Consider the following 19,694-nt stretch of genomic DNA (forward strand, 5'->3'; position numbering starts at 1 on the left):
GACTCCAGATAGAGCACGTCTTCAGCACTGGTTATAATTAACCACTAGACTAACTTACAACACAGTTCCTGCTTTCCTCTTCTAGATCTGGATTGAATTACCAAGGAACTGCTGTAATTCAAAAGAAAATACAGGTGCCAGAGCAGGAAGGTGTGGAGGAGCGGAGAGGTGGCCCCCATCAGAGACCTGCGGGTTGTGATCCCCTGTGCCGGCACCGCGCTCCGCTGCCCGAGTGACAGGTCCCAGCTCTCGCCGGCTCTTCCAGCGGCAGCTCCTCCCTTCTGGCCAGATGGACAGCACAGCTTGGACTTGGGCTCCGGGGGACCCGGCTCGGGGCAGAAAGCAGCCTTTTATAGCCGGCACGCCGGGCTGCGGCTCACACCTACACACTCCGCTGCCGAGCACAGCGCCGCTGCCGCGACCCGCACCCCCGCCCGTCGCTGCCCATGGCGCCGCTGCCCCCGCTCCTGCTGCTGCTGCTGCTGCTGCTGCCGGCGGCCGGTGAGTAGAGCAGGACCCCGCGCCGGGGCTCGGCATCCACACGGCCCTTCCCGGCAGGGAAGCGGCCGCGGGATCTGCTGGATGCGCTCCCTTGGCCAGACCCGGCCGGATGGGGCTTGGCAGGTGGGAAGAGGGTAGAGAAAGGGGTGTTAGGAGAAACACTCACGGGAGGTGCCTGTGTTCCCATGCCGGAGAGAAGTCCCTGTGACAGGGGTTCGGGCACAGCTGGGTGGGACTCGCCCAAGGGAACCCCCTATTTGCCGCTGACAGCGGCGGCTGGAGCTGCCCCGACAGCCCGGCCGATGCTCAGACCGCACCTGCACAAGGCAGCGGGGCTGGAGGGGAGCACATTACTTCTGTAAAGTTCATCAGCAATGTTCAACTCCGCTAACGAAGTTCCGTGTTTCAAATCAGTTTGCAGCTTGCGCGTGCAATAACAATCTTTCTATAAAGCCAGAAGCTTTACCCTCGCTCTTCTGTGGGTACTGGAGTGAGCTGTCAAGGAGCACTTGAGTTACTAAGCAGTTCAGAAGCAGGAATTGCTAGGACTGAGATCGCCTACAAAACCCTAACTGGGTTATTCTGAAAAATGAATCAGTCTTCCTGAATGAGTTATGATGTGAGAATATAATTAAAGGACCCCTGCCTCACACCTTCACACAGCCAATTAGTCACTTTGCAAATATTTAATTATTTTTTTTGTCTCCTACATCCTATTTATTAATCAGTGTTAAAGACTGGTTGTAACAATTCCCAGTCCATTTCCTCATAGGTTTTCTGAGGCATTCATCAGTACAGTATCTGATTGTACTAATTTCTCTGAAACTATATTATCGTCCCTCTTTTTCAGATAGGTATGTGGGCTATCACAAAAAAGCATCCTAAAATTAGATTTTAGGTTCCCGTGGTGACATGGTAGAACCCAATTTAACTTACAACTACATAAAATTATGTGGAACTCCAACAACTCAAAGCCTGGTTCTCACTGAGTGCTGTGGTAGCTTGGTATTCCAACCGCAGGATATTCAACAGGTTGGGAGCCTACTATTTGTAAATATCAATAGGCATTGTTTTAAAGTGATTAAATTAACCTCATGCTGAACCTTTGTGACAGCTGTAAGGATAAAATCCTATCCTCCAGAATAGCAATCAGTTGCCTTAAGTAAAAGATTCTCTTGCAGGTTTTTTTTATACATTCCTACACAGTTTGCAAATTCACCACACCAAATCCTGCAAATAGCAGGATCCTAAAGAAAAGAACCTCAATTAATTCCTAGAACAGCTTCTGGGCACAGAATGGAGCAGGGTCTGGGGGAAGGCAGTCCTGTGATTAAAGCCCATAAGGTAAGGTGCTTGCATAATGGGGCCAACTTAGGGCCCACCAAGCTCCCTGCCCCAATTCTATTTCCTGACCTCAGACTGCCCCTTTGATTCCTTCTGCATTTTGATCATCCTCCAGACTTCATCCTTTGCATGGGACAAACCCCAGAAGGACATTAAGGAAAGCAATGAAATCACTGTTTCTGCCAGCTTGGAGTGCTCATTACAGAGAGCCTGGCTGCGCTCCGATAGCTCTGAGTCAGGCACCTCAGTCACCCACTCCGTGGGCAGTGAGGAGCATGGGAGATGCAATTTACCTGTTTCCCAACTGGTCCAAAGTATCAAAACAGGTAAATTTAACCTTTCAGAAGATTTACATGTGACTAGAGTTTGTGGAGATAGCATGTAAGTTGTCTGGGCAATAAAATAAGGTGAAAAAGGCCATTCCTGATGGCTTATGAAACAAGAGGTAAAAATCTAAGCAAAAACTAAGGTTTCTATAAGGCATACAGTTATTTTTTGCAAGATTCTGGAAATGCATCAGAAACTCTGCTTATTCCCAAGTTTCAAATTCTGAACTACTGGAGCACTGCATAGAGATATCCAGGAAATTTTACACATATTTACCATAAAAAAATGTTTCTGTACCCTCAGTCTTTGGAAGAATGGCTTAAAAATTCTTTTTAAACCCACAAAACAGCATATACTATTACCATCATCAACATATTGATACTCTGATTGTTTCTGTAGCTCTGTGCATTCTCAGATGGTATTTCGTTGCTTTTATTAACTCAGCTCATAAAGCTGTTGCTGTTGCAACAGAGTATCACATTCAGAGTATCTATGCCATGCTGGTTTACAACTGGATGTCTAGATGCTGGAACAAAAATATATTACAAGGACAAAAAGTTTATGTCATTTCCTTTAAGACGCATGGCATGCTATACTTGAGCTCCTCAGGTCAGAGAGTTCATCACTTCTACTTGCCATGGATTTAAATCAAGGGACTGGGAATTGTCCCAAGTTAGCAAACAATTCTCTGATGAAACCAGGAATATGATTTGGACATATTTTCTTCTTAATGACTTGTATCTCTCCTGCTCCATCCTTTTCCAGTTATCAGGAAATAAGCCACAAAAATTCTTCACTTTTTTCAGACTCCCCAAGGTCATGCAGAGCAAACACAGCTCTGCCATTAACCATGGTTCCTCCAGACATTACTGGCTGTCTACAAGAGTAACCATTACTGACATTATAGAGAATAACCAATTGTCACCTGTAATGCTGCAGCTTTATTGTGGGGTTTTCAGCTCAGAATTTACTGAACTTGTACTGACAATGAAGATAACACTCTCAATGCTATCATAAAACAAATCTGTTTATAGCCAAATGGATGCTTCTGCTACCCAGAACCAAAACTTCACACTAAACATACAGGTAATGTTCAGGAACAGGAGCCATGCACAACAGATCCTGTTCATTGTCTTAGCAAGGAAGTTTAGTGCCAACTCAGCAGTTCTGAAATGAAACTGCCATCAACTACATAGCAAGGAAGCTTTTCTTAATTCCTCAGGATATGATTGCTTTTAATCAATGGCCAAAGCTGCATGTGCAAGTTTAAACACCCTTGTTTCAACAATTCTGCCCCTAGATCACATGCCCAGAAAGCAGGAGAGACAAGATCTAGGAGTGGTCACCAGTCAGGAAAGTGATGCTGCCTCAGATTCTTCCCAAAGTGTTTTTTTTAACCATTATCACACACAAACCAATTGAATTTCTTACTGAGGTGATTTCATGGGGTGTTTAAATTCCAATGTTTCATGACATTACAACTGCCAGAGGCCACCAGCATCCCACACATTTCAAGTTACTCAACTGTGCTGGGACCGGTATTTTTTCTGTCAGATTTTCCATTAACTGATTATTGTTAATCATATAATCTATTATGATATAATCAATTACAAAAGGTTACTCTATTATGCTATTATAATAGATTATGTGCTTATGCAGATTATATAAAAACTGCATAATCATATAGCTATTTTGTAGGAAAGTAACCATCAAAGTCTTCAACAATGAAGTCTATTTTTTTTCTGCTGTCTGTCTCCATCACAGGTATTATCAATTTTTAAATCTTAATGCCTTTTGGAATCTGTAACTAATACTGGAGTTTAGGTTTATAAACTGTTCTCCTCATACCAAAGAAAGTAATTAGTTTAATTAATAAGAAACTCTAATCAGAAGCCTTCAAAAACAAATTTGCTTTGTAGTCATTCAGCTTCTTAAAATTTGCTGTAAATAGCTTGGAGCCTGTACTGCAAGGAGAGGCTGCCCATTATCATTGGGGTCTTCAGTGTGTTAGTTCAATCTCTCAGCCTGACATGAACACCTAAAAATGTCACCCAGAGTCCCAACAGTTTTCTGCTGCTTGGGATCTCTTGCTTTAGTACTGATATAGGATGGTTAAAATATAGTTCCTAAAGTAAATTTTGTTCTGGAGAAATAACAGAGAGAATCACTTCAACAACAACCCCAAACAAAAGTAAACAGGAAAATAACCAAAACGAACCTTTCTAATTTCCCTGGAAAAAACTCCAAGCACCCATCCATTTCCCTGCCTTACATCCACCACACCATCCCCACCAGTTATTTGGCTGCTTTGTCTAAAAATGAGGAAAACCAAAACCCTATGATAAAGGACCTTTTCCTTCCAATATAAAGCACTACATTCTACAAAATAGTATGGGCAAAATTGCACGTTATGTTAAAGAGAAGACACTGCAACCCTGGGGCAGCGAATCTCAGCAACTGGGTGGGCCTGGGCCACAGAACACATGCTGGCCCTCACCAGCTGAAAGACTGGAAATGACTGGTCTGCCATGGTACACTGCCTCCAGGGGAGGAAACCACTGCAGCTGTTCTCAGGGTTCGGTATTCTGCTCACTATGGACTGGGTCATGCAGCATGGCTCCAAAGTGTCAAAAATAAAACTGGTCTATTTTTCAAGTCATTTATTATCAACTCTTTAAAAAACCCAAACTATTTCCTATTTGCATGTTGGATTCAGTAACAGGTTTTCTTCCACAGTTTCTAAAGGCACTATTGGGGAAGGCCGTGTGAGAAGTCGCAGAGGAATCCTGGAGTTGGCCGGAGCCATCAGGTGCACCACAGGGCGCTCGCCCTTCGCCTACCTGCGCTACGGATGCTACTGTGGCCTGGGGGGAAAAGGATGGCCCATGGACAGAGTAGACTGGTGAGAGTAACTATTTATCTGTGTAATTTAGTGCTGAATGCAGATGACAAATAAAAGGACTAAAATATAAATTAGGCCTATTTGAAAGAAGGAACTGAGTTTAAATACAGGTCAGACTGCTAAGAAACTCTGAGGCATTCAAATTGTGTTGCTATAGATCTACACGATCTTGCCTTTAATTCAAATTCTCATGGCATTAGTACAGGATGCACAGTACAACAGAGTTTCTTTGCTGTTGTGTTTCAGCAAAGAGTTAAATAACTAAAGTCTTGTTGGAGAAGCTTTAAAGTTCAAACATTGAAGCTATCTAAAGTAAAAAACTAAAAAACAAAGGCAATAAAAATCTTTTGATTTTACTATCTTCCATGTTATTAGTATTCAAAATAATACATAGGAATTATGCAAAATTCAACCTGCTGAAAAATACTTCTAAAACCCATACCTTTCCATTTAATACTAAATCACAACATACATAGCATCAATGTAACTTACAGTTGAACGTTAACTGAGAAGATGATTCTGGGTTTTGTTCTGGTTTTGTGGTTGGGGTTCTGTTGTGTGGTTTGGGGTTTTTAAAAAATTTCTATGCATGAAATGGAGTTACGGAGCTGTGTTGTTCAACTGTTATGTACCACAGGATCTTTACACAATGATTTGTGGGGAATGACCAAGTAATTACTTAATAAGCACAGGAAAAACAGTAATTGCAAAGTGAGAGCTCACAGCATTAACTTTTCCTTTTGCAGACACAAGTTCCTCAGGCAATCTAAACGCCATCTACCTACTGTAATCTGATGGTTTTAGTCTGTCAGGAGGAAACTGAATGAATGAATGAATGAATGAATGAATGAACAAATCCACTTTGTGGATACACCCAGTTCTTCCAGCAAGTCAAAAAGAAAGGATGCAATTAGTTTGCAGCAAAAACTTACAAGCTACCAAATTTCAGGTCCTTGCTACCTCCTCTCCTTGCTTTTCTGGGCTTGCAATAATTCCACAGCAGAGACACTGCACCAGCATATTTTAATGCCCTTTTTAAGCATTAAATGCCATTAATTCTTACCTGTACTGTTCAGTTTCACAATGTCAATAGAAAGCCTAAAAATTCTTTTTTCCAATTATGACAAGAACAACTTTGAAACAATAATTTTGAGCAACTTTCCAAATTTTCTGATGATAATGAGCTAAGAGTTCATTTTGTGGAAGGGGCTAGGAGAAAAGCATACTCACATATAACTGAGCATGCTCTGAAGATTCAATTAGCTCAATGTATATCAGACATTTTTCTCATCCCTTATTACATGAGAAAGCAGTCATTTTTTTCCAGGTGATCTTAAACCATTACCCTGGTTTGGTTCCTGAGCAGGTAATGCTTGTACACTCACTGATGTTTTATTATTGCACAGCTGTAGTAACCCACTGATAAACCCCACCCAGACTGTGTGACCATAAATCACCATCTCTGTTCATCTCAGGTGCTGCTTTCACCACGACTGCTGCTATGGGAGGGCAGAACAAGCAGGCTGTCAGCCAAAGACTGAAAGTTACCACTGGGAATGCAAAGACAATTCTGCTGTGTGTGGTGAGCGAGCACTTGGGAGTTTTTTGGTGTTGGACTATTTGTTTGGTTTGGTTGTTTCTTAATTCTACTAATTATCTCTTTAGACAGGTATTTTCTTAATTAACTGTAAAACTCTTTAGTTTACCATCCTTCCTTTTATGACTTTTTTTGCCAGGATATACTGTGCCTCCAGAAAGCACAGTTATATTAACTGAATGTAGTTTCTTTTTCTTAATCCTCCCTCTGACTGACAAAAGCAAACAAACCTGTGAGCTAGAAGCATCTATTACCTTTTCAGAAAACACAACCACAACCACCCTTTTACTCAGCATTTACATTTGCTGAGGAATCCATGTTATGCTACTCCCTGCAAGTCTCCAGCTGGAGAGCAACTACAAACAGGAGATAGGAAAATTGTAACAGTTTAAAAAGGATGTTTTCCCTACTTAGCAGAAAATATTCTCCACTGTTTGTAAGTTTATAATCGGCATGTTTTGGCATATTTATCCCTGGTCAGTTGCACTGATGGCTGCAATTTATTAATGAATTCATAATTACAGGTTACAGTTCCAAACAATGAGGTAATAAAATATTTGATGAGTATGTTTATTTCTGGAAGTTAAATTAACAAATATTAATTTGAAAATATCTACATAACACAAGTGTGCAAATTGCAACAGATTGCTGACCACATCCTGATAAATTTTGTTGGATTGTTCCAAAATATACTTGCCATGCTGAGGTAAGGGAAGGACAAAGAAATCAAAGAAAGAAAAACGCCAAAAAACGGTTAACAGGAAAAAACAGCTTTTCTTTTGCATTATTTGTTCACAACTCCCAAAGTTTTAGCAAATGCTTTCCAATATACTCAAAGACTCATTGACACTGTAGCTTCTCAAAAGCCCCCAATATTTACAGGTTTTTTTTCCCTTGTTGATGTCACATTTTTATATTGGTTTGTGTGCTGTTTGGGATTTTGTTTGCTTGTTTTGTTTTTAAAATCAGATGCTCGGTCAGTTACTTTGCATATAATTTTATGCTTCAACCAAGAATGCAAATGAGCTTAAAACTGGTTATTCTTTGCACTACAGAAATGCAAAAACCCTTACATAAACTTGTTTAAAACAAGTGGGTTTCTGGGTTTCTGACTACCATGGTTTAAAGGCAACAGTTGGCCATTTCCAGAGAACACAAAACTCTCATTTCATATTCAATTTAGAATTTTCTTGACCTGAAAACAAATGAAAGTTTGGACATTACTTCCTTTCCTCCTTCATATTCTTTACTTTGCCCAACTGTCTACCTCATTCAGAATCTCTATTTGCTCAAATCTTCCCCTACCCAGATGGACAAAACATCTTCTCTCACACTAATTAATCACATTACAGTCCACACTTGTTTAGCTGTAAATATTTTGCTTCTGACAGTATTCATAATACTGGCCAAGATATCAGGCATGGTGTCAGGAAACCAAGTCCCTGGCATAGCATGGAGAAGATAAAGTCTGGAGCAATACCAGGAGAAGAACAGAAGAAGCAATAGTTCTCAGTTAATATGTTTTCATTTTTTGTCCTATCATGTTGTTCATGCTACCTGTACTATTGAGTAACTAGCTGAAGCATAAACATTAAGAACACTTCCCTTTCATGGCAGAATTTGAATTCATTCACAAAACCGAACACTTGTTCTGCTCCTGGACAAATCTCAAGCAGCGATTTGGCTAAGCTTTTAAAATGGTAAACACTCAAACAAAATGTAATCAAGGATTCTTCAGTTTACAGACAGTTACAGAGAGAAAAAAACCACACACTTCTGGGTTGGCACACTGAACCCAAAATACACTGCTGTAGAAGAAAATGTTCATGCCAAGAAGAAACACTCATGCCAAGAAATCTGTTAAGTTACAACGCTACAATTATAAAACAAACATGACAAGACATGGATTAATCACACAAACACACTTTTCCTAACTTCTTACTGAACCCCTTAATAAAAAAAGGTGGGCAGTTTAGGGTGGACACGGAACACCTTTGCATGCCATGTATATATCCCATGGATTATTTTTAATGCTATATCCTATAGTAGATTATAAAGGGTATGTGAATGGAATATCTTCCCAAAATCAAGTTTCACTAGAGCAAGAGGGAAGGCAGGGAGGATCCCATACCACCTTCTAAAGAGGAATCAGTTATCAGAATTCCTTTATTAAAAAACTGGAAGAAGAGTATTTAAGACTTTATCTGGCTGTAGTATTTTCACCTGCCAAGATCAGTGATTACTGACTGATCCACAGGTTCTCAGTCTTACCAAAGCTCAGTTCCTATTGCACTTGAAATATAAGGCATTTGTACTGCAAATATGGAACCTGAGGGAGCAATTCTTGGTTTTCCGCTGGGGATTTTTAATTTCTTTAGACTAATATCACACTTACTGTGTTTTCTTTCAGACTCACTAGAAGATAAGTGTCAAAAAATGGCATGTGAATGTGACCGTGAAGCTGCCAAATGTTTTTCTAAAGCTCCCTACCATAGAAAATACCTATTGTGGCCAGACTTTATGTGTGGTGAGATTCAGCCTCTGTGTAGGTATTAGATACATGACTCTTGTATATATTTAAATCTAAAATGACTTTTTTTTGGCCACAGTAATGGCAAGAAATTATTTTCCCCTTTCTTGATACTCCTTCATTCCATCTCAGCCTCTCCACCTTAAAATGGGCAAAGTAAACATTTTTCTTGTTATTTACTTTCTCCCATGCACTTATTATTGACTAAATAGAAATCTGAGTTTATCAGCTTAAGGAGTAACTGACAATGTTAATTTTTTTCATATTCAGATTCACAGATTTTTCAGATTGATAATATCATTCGCTGTGAACTTTTTATCCCCCCTCCACTGGCTGTAAGATACAAATCAAACTTCTCCACAAACAAATCTTAGCATTTGTTAACTTTGAACTGACTGGAAAAAGTTCATGAAGTGACAGTGTCAGCACAAAGAGCCCTCTCATCTACATTAAACACTTACTACAAAGCCTAATTGAAGTGTTGAATTTCATTCACCTGGAGTAATGCTACCTGCATTGAAGAATCATATAATCAGGGTTTTTTCCTAGCATTTACTTTTTACTTTTTTTAGAGTTTTCTAACCAGCTCATAAGACTCAGACTCCTTACTCTATGTACACCCTGAATTTCCTGCAAGCACAGGGAGGAATTCTACCCTTAAAACGTTAGAGCCAGATTTAAAAATGCAAATGCAAACCATCACCAAAACAGAAATGTGAAAAAAATTTAGGAGTTGTTGGGACCAATTGGCTTTCTCACAAGTGTTTGATCCTGCACAGCAAGAGTTTATGAAGCTCAGAAGTATATACACATCAGGGTGTAAAGCTGGTTTTAGCGAGGGTCACTTGACAGATATTTTTAACCCTTTGGGAAGAGAAATCAGTACCCTGAACTGATGAATAATATCCTGTTTTGTACCTGCTGATTTGAAGAGCTCTAGATCCAGGAATGTTTTATGTCTACTTTCACCCACCTCAACTTACTCAAAGATGCAGGGCTAAAGAACAAGTTTGCGCAAGTCAAAGCTAATGACGTGTACTTCAATATAAAATAAATGAATAAAATCAAAACCCAAATTCTCCATAGGAATAGTGAAGATTTCAAGAGAGATCTTTAATCATGAAAAATATTCATAGGCAAATTTTGTTCACTTTACTGACACCAACAAAATAAAAAAACAAACCAATATAGACTGCAAGGGGACAAAGTTCTTGAAAAAAATCTTATCTTTTGATTCAGTCAAAGGAACATACATTAACAAATGTCAATCCTGCTTACACAAATAACTTCCCAGTCAATATCTGCTCACAGACATAGATACACATATTATATTGCCATAAGTAATTACAGTGTCAAGTCACTTTTCCAAAAGAATCCTTTTTAGGAGATATTTAAGAATTAGCAACAGAATTCAAGAAGAGAGAATAAAGGGAGCTATTGATGGAGTCTAACTGAGCTGAATAAAAAATTTCCATGGTAATTATCACATTTTCCAAGACACAAGAAAATTCAAGTAGCCTTTGCCTTCAACTGCAGGAATTTTGGAACAAACTCTACTGTGAGACTGTATAGGGCAGTCACAATGCTACATGTAAAGAAGACTGAGATAAATGAAGTTCTTTCAACATCAAGCCTATCCAGGAAGGGCATTCTTTTGGCAAACTGAAGTTGAGGAACACATTACTGGTATGAAATGCTAAGTTTAAAAAGAAAAAGAAAGAAATCACTGTAGCAGTGCAGAAGACACTGACTTTAAGGCAGGCTTGAAAATACACAGAATAAAGAAATTTATCTGATACAAATAGGGTGAGATGACTGTATGAGTTTTACATGGCTATACAGAAATGTGCTTTTTTTTCCAACAGAAAATTCATTTTTCCTTCATCCTCCAATTTGGAATCAGCTGGTTTAAGAGTAACTTATCTTAAAGCTTCTTCATGTTTAAAATAACATAATCCACCATTTTCACTGCAACATACATAAAGAAGAAAAGCACAGTTTATTCAAAATGTCCATTTTTAGAGGCTAAACAGCTTAAGAGTTCCAATGCCAATCACTGCACTTGTGTCTCCAGACGCCTTATCTCTGTGACCACAAGATCAATGTTTATAACTGGGTTAAAATACAAGGCCCAGTAAAACAAACAATTGCAGACAAACTGAGGAATAAAAGGCCAAAAAATGGCAACAAAAAGTCCCTGGGTTGAGACTTTCCAGAAATGTCTCCACATTCTGTGAGGAACAGTCCTGTGAAAAAGGAAAGGGAAAGACTTAGAGGAACTTTCTGGTTTGTTTTTACCCCGCTCTAAGAAAACCTAATAGGTGCTACAGCTTTGCATTACTTAGGCCTTCCTCGGGTACCTGTAAAAACACCATTTTGCACACCAGATAAAACTTTTCTAGAATGCAGTAGTAGCAGATCTAAAGAGGAAACACTCTGTCAGCGCACTTAGACCCCAAAGCCCAGCAGGTTCCAGTGCCACAGTACAGCTCCGCCTCAGGCTGTCCCCTGCTCCCTGCGCTGTTCTGGGCACGCTCTGCCCTCTATCGGCTGGCAAAGGGAAAGCCCAGTACGCACCAAAACAAGAATTCCTCCCATTCCGTTTCCAAAGATCGCATCAACTATGAATCTTAATATGCTTGAATTAAGACTGAGGTAGTAACAGAAAACAGAAATTCTGATAAATTATCAGAACTACTATCAGTATAACTGAACTTATTTATGATTCTGAGGACTCATCCCATAATAACTACACTGTATCATGACTACATTCTTGATGTATTTAGTTCTCAGCTGACAGCGAATACCAGGCACCTAAGAGGCAGTTCTCAAGGTAAGGTTTAATATCTCCCAGTGCTTAAAAACGTGCTTGTTGCTGTTTCCATATTCGCTACATCTGATGAGTAAAACCACCTCTAAGAAACCCTTGGAAGCATGCACAGAAATAAAGATATTCAAGAGCAAGCAGTAGCATATGTGGGAATGCAGATTCACGTTATTAACCTCAGTTTGGGTTAGACACTAATTCCAGTGAGCAGCTGTGAAATTGTAAGGCTGTTATTTTCTCTAAGGCCGTGTACTTCCTACCCTCTTCCACAAGCTTTGTAAGACTTACTTCAACTCTCTTCTTGACCACAGCCTCCAAAAAGAGAACAATTCCAGAACAGAGAGCAACATGGCATTTACAATTATAAATCTTGAGGTCCAGTAATGCACATCTAGCCAATCCCAAGCAAATTCAGCTATCAGCTGGTATGGCAAAAATAAATACTTTACAGTGAATTCTCTCCATTGCCTCCAAGAAGGATCTTTAAGGTCCTGTAAATTAGGATAAAAAGACTGTTAATCAATTTTCTATAAAACTTACTTAATACTGGCTTATTTCCACTAGTCTTTTGTTGAAAAGCTGGGGGTTTTATACACTGAAAGCAGTAATTTATTATACTTGCTAGCAGATAATACTGTACTGCAATAATTTCCATTAGATTAGTACATCACTTTCTGTAGTCATGTGAACTTCAGAAGAATCAGTTTCACACAGTTAAAGTCTTAAAAGCCTAAAATCAATCCTATTAAAGGTAATGGCTGCAACACTGGTGATTGCATACAATACAATCAAGTAACTACTTGCTCTGTAGATCTGCTGCTTTTAAAGTCATAGTGTAGAGATGAAATGATGAATAATTACATCATGTGCTTTTATGCCGCCAGTCTTAAAATGCTTATAACTAAAGAGAGTATCATATTTAATGTTTTGAATACTTACAAGTAGTTTTGGGACAGTATCTTCATACTTGTCTTCTTGCATAGGACAAATTGTGTGGATGAAAGGTAGGAAAGCTTCTGTGTAATCAAACAAATATAGGTATAACATACTGAGTCTTGGAGAACTCTTCAATGCATACAGAAGAAAGAGTGATTTTCCTGGGTTTACGGCCTAAAAGATATCAAATTATTAAGTTTCAATCAGTAAAAAAATAATATGAAAGGGACATGCCACTTCTTAGGTTTTCTGACAATCATTTTCCAATGGGTTTTTTTTCAAATACAACAAGTCATTAAACTGAGCAGTTTTTACACAGGTAATTCCACTACTTTAACACTCCTCCTGGTTTTAAGAGAATCTTCTTGTAAAGGTATTACATTAAAAATAATTAATATACATAACACACTTTATATAAAATTTACCTTATATTCCCAAAGGTTCTGTGGTGGTTTAACACCTAAAGTTTTCACACATTCCAGTTCTGCTATAATAGCTCTTCTGTGGTTACTGTTCTCTACACTGTAAGGCTCTTTGGTGAAGTCCTCTTCAGTCAGTGTTAGGAGGAGTCTACAAAAGCAGAAGAATTAAGAAGGTAAAACAGTGCCTATTCACCAAAAAAGATGACTAACAAATACACAACTGCATACTGAAACAAGGTAGCACCTTTTGGGTTAAAGAATCAGGGAATACTTTGGGTTGGCAAACTTTGGGACTTTATAAGATCACCATTACATTGCCTATCAAGTGTTCTATGCCAACTGCATCTCAGAGCCTGGGTTTTAAATTTCCTTCTTTTCCAGTTTCCTCTTGCCTGCTTTCAGCATGGCTCTTGGGTAGAATACATATGCATATAGCACATGCATATTTCCACAAGAAAGGAAAGGTGCAAGGGGTGGATAATACATCAGTAGAGTATCTACTACTAAAAGTTTTCAACAGCAACTGTTAAAATTTCTTCTGAAATTTATTCTGATACATCAACAGAATATTCCCACAAACTATGTAACACAGTACAGTCATTTCACAATAAGCCACCCCTAATGAATCTGTCACAGTCCAATCACATAACAGCTGACCTTGACCACAAGGCCTCTCACCTTCCATTTACTTTCTCCAGTAAAAATCCTTCTTTGTAACGTGAAGCCCATGGGCCCAGCTGCTCCAGCCAGAGTATCACTTCCTCAGCAGTCCACTTAGCAACAGGCTTGTGGACAAGAAGATCATCTTCAAATTCTCTGCTACTCCAGTGATAGCCAAGTAGAACTACCTACAGGTAGATTACAAAGATAAATAAACAAAGATCCTTTACTTGCAAAGCAAATACATGAATGATATAAATAAACACACAATAAGAGGCTCGACATGTAGAGTCTTCCATTTCATGGAGACTAGAACATTCAGACTTTAAGAAATTATTTTTAAGTTTTACCCACTAACTTCCATTTGCTGTACACTGCAGTTGTAGTTCCTGACAGACAGCTCTGAAGGCCACTTTACTTACTCTGCCCAGCTGGAGTCTATTCTGTGCTGAAAATGTTTCTACTGTGCATGTAATTTAAAAATATTTGATTGCATGCTTAAGGAAGCAAATAGGGAAAACGAACCAGATGAAACTTACTGCTACACAAGTTAAAGCTGTCAGAACACCTGAGAAAAACCCTCCTCGAGGATTAATTCTTCCTGTGTTTGGAACTGTAGGCATCTGGTCATTCCCATGCTTTTGGAAAGTTGCTAAGCTGCGTGCTACATCACTGTTCTGCTGAATATCTTCTTTTCTTTGTTCAATGGCATCAGAAAACAGCTTTTCAATAACATCCCTAATAGGAAAAATATTTGTCATTATACTGAAAGCATTGAGGCTTAATATTCAGAAAAGGGAGTAATTTTTGGATTTTTGTTTTCCAGCCTTTACTAAAGACTTAAAAGCAAGAAAAAATAGTTATTAAAGCTTAGTAAACTTAGAATTTTATCAATCACTGCCAGAAAACCATTTTCCTTAGCTTCTAAAGCTAAAATATCACATAACTCTCAAGTTATTTCTTACATAAAATTAGAATTCTGGGTGCCACTGGCAAGCCTCAATTATTAAAAAATAAAAGACAACATAAAAGCCTACCATCGATCCTACCATCTATTTATTTAAACATTATTAACCCCAGAAAAGTATTATTAACAAAACAACTTGTGAGTAAAACAGCAAGTAGATGTTTTTAGCTCTGTTCTGCTATTTGATCACACTTCTTCCAATAAATAATTCCTATTACAGAAATTACTACACAATTATCCAAGATCAATCTAACTCAGAATAATTAGAAAACAACCAGCTATATTAGAAGACTGAGGATCCTGACTCTCCAGCTCCCAAAAAAAATGTAGAAGGGAGGGGGAAAGCCCTCCCCAAAACAAACTTCCTCCCTAAAAACAAAACCAACCAACCCTGCCCCTTAATTCCATGTGCTTGAACAGTTCATTACAAGTGCACAATCTGAAAGTCTTTAGGATTTATATTTGTGACAGTTCAAATTACCAATTATCTAAGAATATCTGCAGCAAACTCAAGAAACCAGACAGCTAATTTCTGTGGTTTCATTTATGTAAAAAATACAATCACAAAATAGTTCACTCACCTGAGGAGGATGTTGACTTTGGGGAATCCTTCCCATTTTTCTCTGCATTCCGGGCATTCATTCTTCTTGGACGACACCCACCACAAGGCCAAGCAATGCCTACAGAAGCTGTGCCCACAGTTCAGGGTGGTGGGATTGATCAGAATGTCGTAGCAGCAGTGGCAGAGGAACTCACTGACTGATATCTGCCGGCCCAGGCCAGGAGTAGCACATGGTTCAACTTCTGCCCTCTCTGTTTCCCCTCGTAAAGTCTCACCTTCTTCCATTTTCCTTTATGCCTTACACAAACAGAAAGCTCTCTTAGATCTTCAAAGCAGATAAGGCACTACATCTGCAAAGCAACATGAAAACAGCCGTTATAGTTTAGAATTGCAAGCAATGTGATTCATCTTTGCACCGCTTTTGACACTCGGATGGTTTTAAATTTTTTAAGTAACTAAGCCCTCCCCAAAATGAAACATGATCTACCTTTTCAACAATATATTCATTGCCAACTACAATCAAAAGCAGATTCTAGATGTAAATAGCTGGGCTCAATCTCCCTATACTTTCTTCTCCCATGTTATAAAATACATGAAAGTGAAACAAAATGATTCACTATGCTTCACATGACTTTTGACAATAGCTTTAATCAAGGTTTTAGTAAAAGAAACCAGTCAAAGAAAACATAATTAAAAAGTATAATCAACAGATAAAAAAATAAGATACCAGTATAATGTAATGATCTAATTCACTTCATCACTCTTCTTTCTGAGCATATATAATTAAACATTACTAACAGAGGTCAATGGTAGACATTGCTAGGCAATGTTAAAAAAAAATAGTTTGATCCACCAAGTCATAAGGTTCAGAATCATAAGGGATTGATCTGCACACCTTGTCAGCCAAGGTCTAAATTCCACATTAACTTTACTTGTAGTTACTTTGTTAACATTACAGAAAATGCACAGATAAGAGTTTAAGACTGTTCCAAGTTTACAAAAAATATATTTGCTTGGTGTTCCTACTCCATTCTCTTAGTCAGCAGTGTATTTCTTAAGAAAAACACTGACCCAGTTCGTTCACTCATCACTCATGATATGTTAGAAGACACCAAGAACTAGACAATTTTCTTCTCAGACACTACCAAACCAAAACATGATTTTACTCTCCACTTCGTGGCTCCCACTTACTACGAAATTACCAACTTGCCACCCAGATCAAGCACGAAGAGGTAAACACGCAAGCAGGTAAAGAACAGAAATTACGAAAAAAGCACGAGTTCAAAACCAGAAAACGATAGTGAAATTAGAATCCTTAGACGTCCAACCTGTATTTCCATGGCAAAGCACAGGCTGCTGGCTTCCTAAAACCTGAAACAGCACTTGCAAGAGGAGAAATAAAGGCAAGATTTTGCACCTAAAAACATTCTTCTAGTTTCCTGAAAGACAAAGGCAAGAGAATTTCTGTGGAAAATACAGGAAAAATATTTCACCGCTCAGTCTGCGCCAAGTAAGAGCCAGCAGCAGAATGATTCCTAGCTCCTCTCCTGTCTCGTCCCAGGTCGTTCCCTGCACTCCGCGCTGCTTCCTCAGGCACAGCACCGCCGGTCCAGGCCCGCGGCGTTTCCCAGCTCGGCCGGCGCGGGGGCGGCCCCAGCCCGACCCCTGCAGCGCGCTCGGCCCCGCGGCGCCCCGGCGGCAGCCCCGGGCCGAGGAGGGGCCGGGCCGGGCCCGCCCCGCCGCTTCCGCCCCGCGAGCACAGCGGCAGCGCGCCTCCTCCCTCGCCACGGCCACCGGCCAACACCGCAGCCGCTCGCCTTTTCATTTCAAGCGTTATCACCGGACATGAACACTGCTACATTCCCATTTCTGGGAACACACACTTCTATATTCGTGAGAACTGTGGTACGCTTGCTTACCGTACACTGCGCACCCAGGCAGCATTCCTTCGCAGAAACTATTCAAGGTTGATTTTACAGTAGAGATTCGAGGTGTCATCTTAGAAGCAAATGAGACTTTCAGGTGCTAATTTGATTGCAGTGCTAACGCATATTCTTACCCATAAGAGTCAATCCAGACATGCACAATTACTTCTATCAGTCTCTGTCCCCTTACCCAAATTCTTTTTGACTAGTCCAAAAATATTGGATTCACTCTCTGTAACACCCTGACAGAAGGTTGTAGCCAAGTGGGGACGGGCTTCTTCTCCCAGGGAACAAGTGACAGGACTTAGCTCTACTCTGCAGCAGGGCAGGTTTAGGTTGGGCATTAGGAAAGGTTATCGGACATTGGAATGGGCAGCACAGGGAAGTGGTGGAATCACCGTCCCTGGAGGCATTTAAGGACTGGACACAGCACTGAGCACCACGGCCTAAATGATATGGTAGTGTTTGGTCACAGATGGGACTCTATGATCCCAGAGGTTTTTTCCAACCTAAATGATTCTGTCAATTTTTAAAGTATACCTCTGAGATGTATTTTTTTAACTGTTCAAAACAGTGACATTTTCTTTTAAGATTTTGTTTCAGTTTGATACAATCTACAAAACCAGTTCAAATGACATTTCAGTTAATTATGCCAGACTGTTTCAAGAAAGAAAATAGTCTCTCATTGTTTTCTCTCTCATATTATCCAGTTTTTTTCCAGAGAACCAATCAACAGATCTTTAGCATGAAAGAATTCAACCTTCTAGATCTGAGGAAGTGCATCTAGATCTACCTTGGTATGCAAGGTGAAAATGCAGCCCAAAATACTTGTTCTAGAATATAATTTTTTTCTACTTTTTTTTGTGTCTTTTCATTTAGTTTCACATTCAATGTTCAGGAAAGTAAAAGAGCATGTTTAGTAAGTGTTTGACAGTCTGTGCAGCAGACTTAAATGATGTGAAAACGCGGCCTTTCTGTTCCAGTATATAAAACTTTTGACATATAAAAAGCCATGGAATCTTGAACTAACTGCCCTCTCCCACTTTTTAGGTGCTCCTTCTGCTTACATAACAATACATACATGTTGAAGTAAAAAATGTCTAATCTGTAAGACACAGTACTTCAATTACTATTGAAGTACTTAATTGCAGTACTTTACTGCTTGACTTAAGGTTTATTTTGTGGGTGAGGGAAGCAAAGAGTTCCCAGATTTGTCTGCTACTTGTGGAAAAATGTCAGGCTTCTAAAACAGCCATCAACCACTTTAGAGCGCCATAAGCACTTTAACTAGAAAGTACAGGAATGCATCTTAAAAAACTGAGGAGCAACATGAAAATTTTAGGCTTCAGCCAATTCAGTGCAAAATAAAAACATCTCTGCCATTTTAACTAGTATCTTATTGGGAGCCATTTAATCATACTAGATGATTTGCTGGGAATGTCTGTTAAATAGATGGCTTATACTGAAAAGGCAAAGCTTAATATTGAAGAATCTTTAAAAGCTCTCTCTACTACATCCTGCATAATTATTTATCTTTTTCTATGCAGAAATTACCCCACACAATTTGTGGAGAATTTTTCATTTGCTTTCATTCCGCTGGAATTCTGGAAAAGAGGCTTTCTAGACGTGTGAACTCCAGCCCTGCAGCACAAATTCTGAACTCTTCTGCCGCCCGTGCCCACAACTCCTGCCCTCTGCCCTCTGCCCCTGTGCAGCACCTGCTCTCCGGGGCAGCTCTTCCTGGCACAGCGCTGCTGCGGGCCCATCCTGCTGCTCTTCTACAGCGAGCTGCCAAAGTGCCGCTTGTAACAGGAAGATGCTCCTTCTGTAATACGGCACGGCCTCCAGTTCCCCTGGAATTGTCATCATTAAAGCATCGTCGCTAGCATTTCTCCACCGTCCTCCTGATGTCTCCTAGGAAGAGTTCCATGCCTTTTTCTTTGCTGCTGCTAGTTTCGTATTTCTGGCTTTGAGAGCGAGGCCCACATCCATGACATTTCACCAAATAACCGCGGCTGGTGTAAGACTTCCTTCCCCCCGGCAGCCCTGCTGCAGCCACTCCGGTCTTGCGGCCCGCTCAGACCACACAGCAGGCTGCTGAAGGCGCCGTTCAAAGCCGGCGGCGCCGAGCCCCGGGCGGATAGGGCGGTGCGGCCCTGAGGGCTCCGCCCCGGTAGGAAATGGCGGCGGCCCG

General features: G+C 40.0%; 2 protein-coding genes across 5 annotated transcripts; one reads left to right on the plus strand and one right to left on the minus strand.

Moving 5' to 3' along the window:
* Positions 1-249: 249 nt before the first annotated feature.
* On the plus strand, positions 250-9,674 carry PLA2G10 (phospholipase A2 group X). The gene is made up of 4 exons (XM_059862044.1): positions 250-501; positions 4,909-5,074; positions 6,550-6,656; positions 9,082-9,674. Exons 1-4 carry the CDS (start codon positions 447-449, stop codon positions 9,225-9,227), a joined length of 474 nt encoding a protein of 157 aa, XP_059718027.1. The 5' UTR covers positions 250-446; the 3' UTR covers positions 9,228-9,674.
* A 619-nt stretch (positions 9,675-10,293) lies between these two features.
* Positions 10,294-19,662, minus strand: BFAR (bifunctional apoptosis regulator). 4 transcript variants are annotated; one of them, XM_059862040.1, is made up of 8 exons: positions 19,219-19,662; positions 15,595-15,925; positions 14,586-14,784; positions 14,065-14,234; positions 13,390-13,534; positions 12,968-13,138; positions 12,317-12,519; positions 10,294-11,447 (listed from the first exon to the last, which is right to left on the minus strand). In XM_059862040.1, the coding sequence occupies exons 2-8, from the start codon at positions 15,858-15,860 to the stop codon at positions 11,255-11,257; spliced, it is 1,347 nt and encodes a 448-aa protein (XP_059718023.1). In that variant the 5' UTR covers positions 15,861-15,925; positions 19,219-19,662; the 3' UTR covers positions 10,294-11,254. The 4 variants fall into 4 exon arrangements, with proteins under 4 accessions (XP_059718023.1, XP_059718026.1, XP_059718022.1 ...); XM_059862043.1 differs by lacking the exon at positions 19,219-19,662 and adding an exon at positions 17,495-17,518; XM_059862039.1 differs by lacking the exon at positions 19,219-19,662 and adding an exon at positions 17,069-17,269.
* Between the last annotated feature and the right edge of the window lie 32 nt (positions 19,663-19,694).

This window comes from Haemorhous mexicanus, chromosome 17 (genome assembly GCF_027477595.1).
Source record: "Haemorhous mexicanus isolate bHaeMex1 chromosome 17, bHaeMex1.pri, whole genome shotgun sequence".
Classification (NCBI taxonomy): domain Eukaryota; kingdom Metazoa; phylum Chordata; class Aves; order Passeriformes; family Fringillidae; genus Haemorhous; species Haemorhous mexicanus.